General features: G+C 37.3%; 1 protein-coding gene across 1 annotated transcript; it reads right to left on the minus strand.

Annotated features, from left to right (window-relative positions):
• Positions 1 to 966: 966 nt before the first annotated feature.
• Positions 967 to 12,490, minus strand: LOC141347592 (immunoglobulin-like and fibronectin type III domain-containing protein 1). The gene is made up of 24 exons (XM_073852583.1): positions 12,442 to 12,490; positions 12,206 to 12,328; positions 11,970 to 12,109; positions 11,727 to 11,826; positions 11,560 to 11,601; positions 11,408 to 11,456; positions 11,074 to 11,254; positions 10,666 to 10,779; positions 10,405 to 10,567; positions 8,945 to 9,217; positions 8,190 to 8,407; positions 7,892 to 8,135; positions 7,290 to 7,414; positions 6,685 to 6,826; positions 6,294 to 6,587; positions 5,800 to 6,096; positions 5,518 to 5,697; positions 5,294 to 5,422; positions 4,810 to 5,118; positions 4,270 to 4,355; positions 3,970 to 4,162; positions 3,386 to 3,682; positions 2,974 to 3,300; positions 967 to 1,109 (listed from the first exon to the last, which is right to left on the minus strand). Exons 1-24 carry the CDS (start codon positions 12,488 to 12,490, stop codon positions 967 to 969), a joined length of 4,218 nt encoding a protein of 1,405 aa, XP_073708684.1.
• Positions 12,491 to 12,804: the final 314 nt, after the last annotated feature.

Genomic DNA, 12,804 nt, shown 5'->3' on the forward strand with positions numbered 1-12,804 from the left:
GGGAATAAATATGAGATAGGAGAAAATATATTTCAGTGCTTTCTCTCGCAGTTATATGGTTGTGTAACTTAATTATACTGTATATAAATTGCGGGCATGATGGAGCCGCTATTATTATGCGAGGCATTCAAATCGCTTTTGAATGCACGTTCGGACCTCGGTTTTCACTTTACCTTTCGAGATTCGCGATCAGATCTACTCTGTTTATACTATGGAGCGGCAGTATTTACCACACATTTTTACAAGATGTTTGTCAGCGGTGCTCAGGTTCTGCAAATCATTCGCTATCATCCTATCTATCATCTCTCCGTACTATGCTGTTTAGTGTTTATGTGGTAAGTGACACATTTTATGCACTGTATGTTACAGGCTAGCAAGCAGCTAACCATGTTCTCAATGGCTCCATAGAACGCCTTATTAGTTTTCTGGGCCTTTCCGAATATGGATTCACAATTCGGACACATCCCTAGTGTTTAACAAGGCAAACAACTTGTCAATAAAGCACACTTGAGTTAATCTTTAATAATGTGCATACTAGTCACCTGTCTAGTTGTGCTTTGGTCAGTATTATGGCCCATAGGCTACAGAAGGCTACTCTGTGTTGTGTTGTTTGTCCTCCATTTACCAATTATAGCTAAAACTCAGATGACAAAGTTAATTCATTCTGGAATTAGTTTGAAGATTTACTTCCATTTGTTTTCAATAAACCTTTTAATATGTACATATTGTTCATATGCAGTTGGAAGGACAGATATTTTAGGAAGGGCAGGATAAGTTTGAGTGCTTGGTCAAGCCTAGTATGTCAAAAGCATTTATTGTCATGTTGAACTCTAAATTCAGCAGCAAATAATGTTAGGGACAGGCAAATCTTTAATTTGACATAAGAGCACTAGATTGCATCTACTTTCTACTTGTTGTGTGCTAATAAATTTTCACATATATGTTCACTTACAGTTCTTCGAACTACTAGCGGCCACTCCCTGTCTGCAGAGGCGCTGCCATCTGTCCACTTGACTTCGTCCCTCTCTGACCCCAGTACACGCTAACCCAGACATCTGCCACCAGGTTTATATGCATTTCCCATTTACTACCAGCACGCACTTTCGTCCCTGTAGGGGAAAGTTAATAATGGAAAGCTATAAAGCAAGAGCCAAGGCCAGGTCTATGAAAAATAAAACACTTTTATGCCTTTTTTTTTATTTATTTCTTGCATTTGGTGACATTTATTTGAAAATGCCTCAGAGTAACATATTTTGTACTGATTTTGGAAATGCTTTTACCGTTGGGGAGATTTCAACAATCCTTACTTGTTCGAGGTTGGAGGGATTTTTTATGATCATGGTCTATGGCCAACTTCAAATATTTACAGGGAAATTTATTGCTCAGCACTGACATTTGCAAGCAGGTTTACTAGCTATTAAGAGCAAATGTTACTTGTTTTCACTTTTAAGTGTTTTTAACCTTTGCCCTAGTACAACATAATAGTATAAGGTAAATTTGGAGACCAATATTTGTCACAAATATGGCTTTATACAGTTTTATCAACAGCAAATGTGTTGCACTATATGTTTAAATCGCTCCTTTTTATTTGTGATGACAAATTACAGACAAGGAAATACAGGAAAATTTGAAATGAACAAAATATTGTACTTGATATCACAGTGAAATCAAACATGCTGTTGACATTAATACATTTAAAATGCCTAGCTGAGGTTTTAAATTATGTTTACATTTTTAAATTGAAGATGAGTCAGAGGTGTCTTCCAGATGGCACACAGATATCTCACTCTGAAAAATGAAAAAGCAGAAATTAAATTACTAGATACAATACATATAATACTTTCCCCATGCAGCATATATATTAAATTGATCAAAAGAACCATTTCTGTAAAGACATTTTTCTGTTTTTCTATATTCTATATTTTACATTCTTTGTGGTTTCTGTAAATATTAAGCAGCATTGTTTTCAGCATTGATAATAATAAGAAAAGTTACTTGAGCAGCAAAATTCAGCTTTGCATCACAGAAGTAAATAACATTTTAAAATATATTAAAATATAAAATAGTGACAGTAAATCTTAGTAATATTTCAAAATGTTACTGTTATATTTTTGAGCAAATAAATGCAGGTTAGCATAAGAGACTACTATCAAAAACATTGTTTTACCGGCCAAACTTTTTGTGTATATATAGTATATTCAGTTGAAGTCAAAAGTTTACATACACCTTGCAGAATCTACAAAATGTTATTTTTTATTTAGTACTGACCTGAATAAGATATTTCACATAAAAGACGTTTACATATAGTCCATGAGAGAAAATAATAGCTGAATTTATAAAAATGACCCAGTTCAACAGTTAACATACACTTGATTCTTAATACTATGTTGTTACTGGAATGATTTATTTGTTTTGTTTAGTGATAGTTGTTCATGAGTTCCTTGTTTGTCCTTAACAAACTGCCTGCTGTTCTTCAGAAAAGTCCTTCAGGTCCCACAGATTCTTTGGTTTTTCAGAATTTTTGTGTATTTAAATGATTTTGTGATCCATTTTTACACACGGAGGACAACTGAGGGACTCATATACAACTATTACAGAAGGTTCAAATGCTCACTGATGCTCCAAAAACAATGCATTAAGAGCTGGGGGAGAAAACTTTTAACAGAATGAAGATGTGTAATTTTTTCTTATTTTGCCTAAATGACTTTTTTTTTTCTATTTAGCATTGCCTTTTAGAAGCTACAGAAGATACATGTTCCCCAGAAGACAAAATTAGTTAAATTTACCCTGATCTTCAAATTCAAAAACCCCTGGCTCTTAATGCATTTTTTTTTCTTCTGAAACATCAGTGAGCATTTATGCAGAAACTTACTTATAGATATTCGGTATGTAGTAGCTCAACTTATATGTTCACTTACATGTACACAAAGTCAAACCACAGCTGCTGTTTTCACACATATTCTGACAACATACCTAAGATTGTCAGCTGTGTGCTGCATTCGGCACGGCCTAAAGAGTTTTCCGCCACTACTTTGTATTCTCCGTTGTCTTTAGCGCCAACTCTCAGGATAAGCATGGAACAGACGCCACAAGTATTAGTGATGTAGTAGTTGGTGTCAGTGTTGAGGCTGATGTTGTTGCGGTACCAGGTGACGTGAGGTGTGGGGTCGCCTCTGACCGCACAGCTCATGTAGCACTCATATTTCTCCGGGGTAGTGTGCGTCTTCAGGGGAACCGTGAAAATGGGAGCAGAGTCAAAGTTGCAAGTTTTGAATGGGGCTAGGTTGAGGGTGAACTTTTCTGCAGGAGATAAGAAAACAAGGAGCAGATTTAATATTGTTTATCAAGAGTGGACCAGAAAAGGTAGAAGTACCAGCCAGCTCACCTTTCTTCCTTACAACTCCCCATGTCAGGGACTCAGATGGTTCTGAGAGGCCTATGTCATTTTTGGCATACACACGGAAGTTATATTCCCTTCCTGGCATGATGTTGACTGCTGTGAAGTTGTTGTTGAATAAGCGGTCTGCAACTGTATGCCAGGTTCGTTTGATGGAGTCACGTTTCATCACCATATAGTGCAAGTGATTATCTCGTTTCTCATCAGGAGATGGTTCCCAAGAAACTGTCAGTGTGCCAGGGACATTTTCTTCCAGCTCCACTGGGCCAGGTGGCTTTGGATCATCTGCAAACATGCCAGGTATCCACACAATCCATAATATTCCTCAATATTATCTTAGAGATTTTGCCAAGTAGGATGTGTTCCTTGATAAACATGTTTTCCTGGAACGGGTAATAACAACCACTGAAATCAGAGTGAAATTGCTGAAGACTGCAGTAAATCTAACCCTAAAATCTGATTGGATGATTTTGTTCCAGGACGTACAAGTATGTTTATCCGGAGACACATTCTGCGTGCAAAATCGCAGTAAGAAAATTAGATTTCAGGCTTGATGTGCTTGTCTCTCTCACCAGTCACTCTGATCTCAACACTGAATGTCTCCTGACCGACTATGTTCTTGACTATGATGCTGTAGATCCCACTGTCAGAACGCTCAGCGCTGGGAATCAGGAGCTGGGACATCCCATCTGTATTGCTTACTGTCACACGTTTAGACACAGGCATTCCATCTTTCAGCCAAATTATAGTTGGCATTGGGGATGCCTGCATATGAGAGTTAATATTTTATTAAAATCAGTAGGTAAGACATCTGAGATAGGAAAATGTCTGTTTAGTAAATGCCACCATTTTGGTAAATAGCATTGGAATACCTCAAAGTTTATGTTGACCCGAGCAGAATTTTCAGCTCTCACAACCATAAAGCTCTTCATTTTGCGATTGGTGAAATTTGGCCTTACTGAAAAGAAGATTTGAGGAGTAGCGAATTGATGTAACAATATTTAACGTAATTAAAAATGATTATTAAATACTTGAAACACAGCAACAAGTCAAAAGTCTGGACACATGCATATTTTCAAAATTTTAGATTAATAGTAATATCTTATGACTTCTCTCAATCAATTTTTTTTAAACATAATTGAAAAAGTTCACATGTATGATAAGCACGCATTTGTTGATTTTTTTTAAAATAAAATTTTAGGTTTATAAAGAAAATACAGGTACAATCTATACTTATTTACAAAAATAAACAAGTATAAAAATTGGTCTTCAAATCGCTTTGGATAAATGCCTTAGCAAAATGCATTAATAATTTAAATGTTAAACTCACAAAAAAAAAAAAAAAAAAAAAATTGGTGATGTGTGTCCAAACTTTTGACTGGTAGTGTACACATTATATATTTATATTATACCAGGTGGAGGCATTGCAATGATGTAGTTGTCCAGATCTCGGGGTTCCCCATCACCTCCTTCATTGGTTGCAACCACTCGAACCCAGTACATAGCCATAGACTTGAGGCCAAGAATTGTATAGGAAGTTGAAATGAGTGGGTTGGAGTTGCAGCGACCCCATTCTGTGTTCTCAGCTGGCCTTAATTCCACAAAATAACCTTTAGCTTCATCCTGGACACCTTCCTCTTCCTTTGGTTTAGTCCAACTCAAAGACAAAGAGGTATAGGTGGAATCTGTGATTTTCAGGTCAATGACTTTACCAGGGGGTTCTGAAATCCCAAATTGAAGTACAGAAAGGTCAGGGTAGTTCAGTTGTAAAATTATTATTATTTTTTTTTGTCTTGTTTCTTCGTGCCTTCTTCCAGTAGATTTTGAACATCTTGTATCATAAAAATGCTTATAAAATGTGTTCATGTGATTATTATTTGAATGTTGTTGACTTACTTTTTGGATCTCTGGCTATCACAAATTCAGAAGGTGTGCTTGGTTCTCCAGCTCCCGAGAAGTTGATGGCTGACACACGGAATTCATATTCCATTCCTTCAACAACATCTTTCACATCATACTGTTTGCCTTGAGGAGGACAGTTAGTGAAATTAGTGTAAACCTAGCGTGTTTTGTAGAAATCACAAAATGACAGATTGAGATCTGCAAAATATAAAGAAAACCTTTGATTGGCTCATCAGCGGGGTTCACTTGACCCCATAAGTTGCTGCCTCGTTTTCGTTTCTCCATATTGTAGCCAACAATGTTGGTTCCACCAGTGTTAGTTGGAGGTGACCATGCCAGAGTGATGCAATTCTTGAAGGCACTGACCACTTTGGGTGTAGATGGTGGTCCAGGGTATGCTGTAACAAATATATAACAGTTTCTTTAATAATTAGTGATTACTTACATTGCAGTGACACCTTAATGCTCTGCATGAGAGATCTAAGCACATGTAGCCTCACCTTTAGTGCCAGCCTGGATGTCATTAGTCTCAAAAACATCACTGGTGCCCTCTGCAGTCATGGCCCTGATGCGATAGCAGTACTTCCTTCCATGGTCCACGTCATTGTCCTTGTAATGGGGCTCTCCAGGGATATTTCCAATCTTTGTCCAGGTGTTGCGTCCAATTTGGTTACGCTCAATGTAGTAGTTTGTTATAGGAGAACCGCCATCATCCTTTGGGGACCTCCACTTGAACTCCACACAAGATGCTGAAGCTTCTAATACTTCAACAGGTCCCATTGGGTTGGTGGGTTTATCTGAAATACATGAAAGAAATATTGGCTTCTTGATGGTCTTTGTAGAACGTGATGTATACTAATGTCTTGTGGATTATGAATTGGATTATGTTTGTAAATTCCATTGGGGACAGGCTATTTTACATTTTTCCTTACTATATGAAAAGCACATTTTTCTTAATTACAAGTGGCTCTTACATAGCTTTTATTGTACCAACCTAGAACGATGAGTCTCGAAAGGGCCTCAATGGTTCCAAACTCATTTTTGAGCTTCAGCTTTATTTCTCCACTGTCTTTGCGTTGACATTTCACAAGTAGAAGGCGACTGTGACTATCTGACTTCTCAATCTTGATATGATTATCCTCAAGCATCTCCTCGCCCTCATTGTACCATTGCACTTTCATTGGCTCACGACCTACAAAGTCCATTTTGAATGTTGCATTTTGGCCAACCTTGATTATCACAGGCTCTGAGAATTTAGCCAAGTCATCTTGATTCATTCTTGGTGGGTCTAAAAACACAATATACAATAGAGTTTATTTTTAAAGTTTCTAACTTAACAGAAAATGTAACTCTGTATTTTGTACATACTGTATAATGTTAATTACCTTCCACAACCAGCATCGCCTCAGTTTTACGTCCATCTGCCTCAAAGCGGTACTTTCCATTGTCGTCCTCTGTGCAGTTTGATATGATTAGTCTATGGACAGCTCCATCTTTGACGATTTTTAGATCATCTGTGGCTGTTATCTATGCAGATATTTCAACAGAATTATTACTGTGACCTGGACCGCAAAACCAGTTGTAAGTAGCCTGCTGTATTTGTAGCAATAGCCAAAAATACATTGTATGGGTCAAAATTTTTGATTTTTCTTTTATTCCAAAAATCAATAGGATTTTTTTAATACATTTCCTACCGTGATATATATAAACTTAATTTTTGATTAGCAATACGCATTGCTAAGAACTTTATTTGGACAACTTTAGGTGATTTTCTCGATATTTTGATTTTTTTTGCACCCTCGGATTCCAGATTTTTCAATAATTGTATCTCGGCCAAATATTGTCCTATCCTAACAAACGTTACATCAATGAAAAGGTTATTTATTCAGATTTCAAAATTGATGGTTTTGTGGTCCAGGGTCACAAATACAGTCACTGTGTATTATTAATTATTACACTGAGACTTTGAGCATCAAGAACCTGTGCTTACCTCTTTCCCATCCTTATACCAAATGCCATCACACTTTTCACTGCTGAGTTTGCACATCATTTCAGCTGACTGACCAATGATGGCATGAACATCTGACAGTCCACTAGTGAAGTGAACTCCTGGATCTGAACAACATACTGTAGGATATATTAAACTTAAACGTATATCTTCAGTAAAATTATGCATTGACAAGATCTACAGAAAATAGGCCTGGTTGTCGCATATGCATTTTTCCGCTGATGTAAATGGAACACTGTCCTAAAATACTCTTTTCTATGTAGTGAATTTAAAAAACGTACAGCATGACTATTAAAGCCAAAACCCCATTCTTTTTAGTGAAGCATAAATATACAGCATTGCCACTTAAGTCAGGTTCTCGAGTAAATGACTCTTTTGAATCCTTTTTGTTTAGTAAATTAAAACCATATAGCATGACTAACATCCAATTCCCTAGGTAATGATTCATTTGAGCCATTTCTATTTAGTGAATCAATAGCATATAACTCGACAGGTCAAGTCTGATTGTCGAGCAAATGACTTTTATTTCCTGAGCTAGTGAGAAAAATGGAAATGAAAGTGCTAAATCAGTACAGTAATCTTACCGATAATGGTGTCTGGGACTAAGGGCCCAGTTCTCACTCTCTTCCTTGGCTCCTCACTGGGTGCCTCTTCCTCTGGTGGTGGTAAAGAAGCTTCCTGTGATTCTGGTTGTTCCTCCTCCACCTCTGGCTCAGGTTCTAGCTCTTGTGCTACACCTTCAGAGTCTGTCTTAGGTTCTTGTTTAGGCTTGGGTTTGGGTTTAGGTTTAGCCTTTGGTTTTGGCGGTTCTGGTGCAGCAGCTCCTTCCTCTTCTAGTTTCTCTACTTTTGCTGGTTTCTCTACTTCTGCTGGTTTCTCTACTTCTGCTGGTTTCTCTTCCTCATTGGCAGCAGCCTCTTCAGCCTGAATCTGTTTCAGCTGCTCCATCCTCTCCTCACGCTGCTTCTGCTGCTCCTTCAGCTGCTCTTTCAGCTTCTCCTGCTGTTCTGCCGCGATCTTAAGCAGGTCGGCGCCTCCACCTCCTGCTTGAGTGGTTTTGCGTGCCGCCTTCTTGCCCCTCTGGTTCGGATCTGGGTCAGCTGTTCCAGGGGCAGACCAACATAGGAATGAGGTGTTAATATTCTGGTCATTGAGTGGAAAACTTGCTGAATGTCTGCATGACGCTGCACACGTACGTCCTTCTCTCAATGATATAATGGCCATAAATGGCCATTTGAACAATACAAGCAATCAGTTTTCTTTTGTGCTCTGTATTCATTTACAAATAAAGCATTTCATATGAAAATGAAATTGTCAACTTTGCAGATTCAAAATGAATGATTTATTAGTGCTTGTCAAGTTGGTCCATACTGAAACTTTAATTGCAGCAATCAGTCTTCATTAAATTAGAATAATTTGAACTTCTGGCTGTGAACAAAAGATTCAAATTTTGAATTTATGAATCAAACCTACTCTTAATCAATAAAGTGATCATTCAACTGGAAGTTAAATGTCTTGACTACATTGATATAAGTTTATGAATATTTATCACATGGCTGATATGTGAGGATCAGCACAATTTAACATGTTTATCAATTAATCTGTTAAATGTGGGTGATGTCTTAATTTGACCTTACCCTCCACTATCAGCCAGGCGTTACAAGACTTCATTCCAGCCACAGCTGCATAGATGCCTTTGTCTACTTGCACACAGTCCTTCACCACCAGCCTATGAATTAGCATGTCCTCAGAGACAGAGATGTCATACTTTTCACCCTGTTCCAGAGAGACATTCTTGCCTTGCCAAGAGATCTTAGGGAGCGGAGCAGATAAGACACACTCAAACACGGCATCCTCTCTTTCCACAGCCTTCACTTCCTGAATTTTTACCAAGAAGTCTACCGCTGGAACTGTAAAGGTAGAGACAAAAACAAAAGCATGCTTTAACCTAAAACTGTGCTTGATTTGATAACATATAAATTATTTATTTTTATTAAAGTCAAAGAAATGTTTTAATAGTACTAAATTAAAGGATTAGTTTACTGAAGTTCCTGAAGTTCACTCCTTACTTCAGTCAGTTTTTGAGGAAAACATTCCAGTATTTTTCTCCATATAGTGGGCTTTAAAGGGGATCAGCAGGTTGAATGTGCAGCCTTAAAGGGCTCTACATGATCCCAGCCAGGGAATAAGGGTCTTATCTAGTGAAATGATCAGTCATTTTCTACAAAAAACTGGAAAAGTTGGAAAGGTCACACATGATGTTGGCACAAGTACTGACCCAGTGTTCACAAAGCGAACATGCAAAGAAAGTCTACATTTTTCACTTTTATTATTTACAGTACAAAAATGATCAATCGTTTCGCTAGATAAGACCCTTATTCCGTGGCTGGGATCATGTAAAGCCCTTTAAAGCTGCACTGAAACTGCAATTTGCAACTTTCTACCCTGCTGGCTCCCATTGAAGTCCATATGGAGAAAAAATCCTGGAAAGTTTTCCTCAAAAACCTTAATTTCTTTTTGACTGAAGAAAGAAAGGCATTAACATCTTGGATGACATTAGGGTGAGTAAATTATGAAGAAATTTTTATTCAGGAGTGAATTAATCCTTGTAGCAACTTTTAAATAGTAGTCAGCACTCAGAATAGCTTTCCTACATGTAAAGGCATAATTCAGAAATAAATAAAAAATCTTATGTTCACACTCATGTTGTTCTAGCTTTTTGCATTTTCTCTCTTCTGTGAAACACAAGAGATACTTTGCATGAACCTCCATGCCAAGTACTAAATTGTAAATCATTGTTAAATTGTTCCCTCTTTTGAATGTTTTGATCTTTAATCCAAGTGCAGATGAGATTTGAAAGCTAATGTGGTGATTTCAGTATTTAATTACTTAGATTTCATGTTGTGCAACACATAAATCATGTCTTATGTAATATATCCATATATATTCTCCAAAATATTGTTTCACAGAAGAAGGAAATTCCTAAACATGATGGAAAAATATGAGGTTGAGTAAATGCTGACAGAATTTGGTCTATCCTTTTAATGTTATACTTTAATGTTAAACATTTAATGGAAACTACATGTCTAAAGCTCACTTTTAAAGTCAGTGGAGAAGACATTGACCCCCTCAATATCGACTTGATACAATCCAGCATCTTCTGCACTCAGGCCATGTACGCTAAAGATGAATTTCTTCCCGACTTGACGCAAAAAATGCCTCTCATCTGTATCAGTGTTAAACGGAACCATAACACCATCCTGTGATAAACAAAATGCAGATATGTTTTGTAAACTAATTTCTTCTTATTTAAACTGCAAAAAAAAAAAGTCATCCAAAAATGTGTCTGTTGCTTAACCTTGAAGAGGAAGATTCTGGCATTGGGATCTTTGAGATCCATCTCAAATTCAAATTCGGCACATCCAGGCGTTTTGATTTCAATGTGTCTCAGGTTGCTCAGGTGTTCGATGTACTATTATAGAAAAAGCAAGTTAAAAAATACGTAACTTTCAAAAGACACCCCAGGGGCTAGATTTACAGAGGCATTTAGCACATGCACTTCTTGAACAAAAATAGTAATAGAGACTGGTGAGGTATTTCACACATCACATTCATTTCCAGCCTCGGTGTATTTATATGTTGAAAACTGACGTCTATTATTTGCTTTGATGGATTTGGTTAGCCCTTAGCAAAAACTTTTTAATATGGTTTATGAATATCCCTCAACAGTACATAATGATTTTTCCACTGTTCATTTGAAACGCACCTGTGACTGCTGCTCCTCTATTTCCCTTTTTTTCTCGTTCAGTTTCCTCAACATCCAACGGAAGTCAGTCACCCCATATTCAGCGCAGATTCGCTCGTAGTCTTTCTTATCAGCGCTCAGCAACAGTTCCCAAAATTTCTCATCAACTTCTCCATCTTTCCTCTCCTCTTTTTGTTCGGCTCTGCGAAAGAAAACACAATAGACCATGAACACCCCTTCCCGGGACGTTCAGGATCAGGCTGGACACATCCAGCTGCTTTTGCATTTCAAAAAACAGATAAACAGGCCATTCAGAATGCAAGAGCCATCATTGGTATGATCAGCAAGAACTTACCGGGTCCTCAGGGTCTTTTTTAAATCAGCTGCTGCTTTCTCTCGTTGCTCTGAAAATAAATATAGTTGCTCTATTTATCTTTATTCTGCACGAGAGGTTGCATTTAAAATATTTGGTTGTTTATTGCTTTTGTGACTTGAATGCAAACAGACCTAATCGTGCCTCCTGCATTGCTTTGCTTTTCTTGAACCCAACTGAAAAAAAAGAAAATAGTTTTTTTTTAGCACAGCCGAGTCCGATAATTGATTCACTTGATTTATTTGTACTTTCTGCTTGCCACAAATTTCCCAGGTACAATTGTTAGAGGTTTTGTACTGACCTTCAATCACGTTGAGTGTGACTGTGACTAAAGCACGTCCATATTCATTACTTGCATAACATTTGTATGTATCTGCTTGATCAACTCCAACATTAGGCATCTATTAGGAAATGCAATTTGTTTTAATTAATAATACAATAGCAGATGTAAGAGCTGTTCCTTTAAAAATCTGACAATACATGGATAAAAGTGATTTTTAATGAAAAATTTATGCTGTTGAACAAGTTGCAGAAAATACGGCACCTGCAACTGATGTTCTCCCAAGACTGGATCATACGATACAATGTATCTTTCAGGATCAGATACATCTCCGTTGTTTCGAGCCCATGTCACAGTTGGTGTTGGATCTCCTGTGATGATGGCTTTGAAAACTGCCAACTTTCCTGTCAAATGGTTTAACAAAGTCAGTACTTCTAAAAAACACAGTCATTATGTCTTTTCTTTCAGCATTAAAGATGCTTTGAGCTGCTGTACTGTACCTTCCTGAATAGTCAAGGCGATGGGTTTGCGGGAGAAGTCAGGATGACTTTTTCCTGCTGGGATTACCTCCACAAACTGTGTGATCATTACTCCTGGGACTTTAGATCGCTTCTTAATGGCCACTGAATGGAATGAAAAGAGAATTTTAAAAGCTGCTATACTTTATACATAAAATCAATGGATTCTGAAAAGGTTCTCAGTGATTTGCTGAAAATGTGTGTAGACGAATATCCACCTTGCCCAGGAGCAGTGGGTTCCTCTTCTTTACTTTTTGTAAATTTCATCTTGGTATGTGGGATTCAGAAAACTCAGTCCTGTGAGATCAATAACATTAGTTAGGCTTATCAAAAAATCATTACACCTATGAAATCTTAACTGTTTTGGGGGTATAGTTCACCCAAAATCATTCACTCATCCTTATGTTCTTCCAAATCTGCACGAGTTTCTTTATTCTATAGAAAAACGATGAGATGAGATATTTTAAAGTGTTTTTGCAAAAGGAATCTTTTGCTCTATTTTATACGCTGTTAACTCGAGAACTGCCTTAACCGGACCATTAAGTCAATGATTTGAACTCAATAATTGGATCAGAGAACAA

The sequence above is a fragment of the Garra rufa genome, chromosome 12, assembly GCF_049309525.1.
Source record: "Garra rufa chromosome 12, GarRuf1.0, whole genome shotgun sequence".
NCBI classification, from domain to species: domain Eukaryota; kingdom Metazoa; phylum Chordata; class Actinopteri; order Cypriniformes; family Cyprinidae; genus Garra; species Garra rufa.

Coding starts and splice junctions, on each gene's coding strand:
- LOC141347592 (XM_073852583.1), bottom strand. CDS start 12,490: ATGAAATTTACAAAAAGTAAAGAAGAGGAACCCACTGCTCCTGGGCAA. Junction 10,568..10,665: donor CCAGAATCTTCCTCTTCAAG/GTTAAGCAACAG, acceptor TGTTTATCACAG/GATGGTGTTATGGTTCCGTT. Junction 8,408..8,944: donor CGCCTGGCTGATAGTGGAGG/GTAAGGTCAAAT, acceptor CCCCTGGAACAG/CTGACCCAGATCCGAACCAG.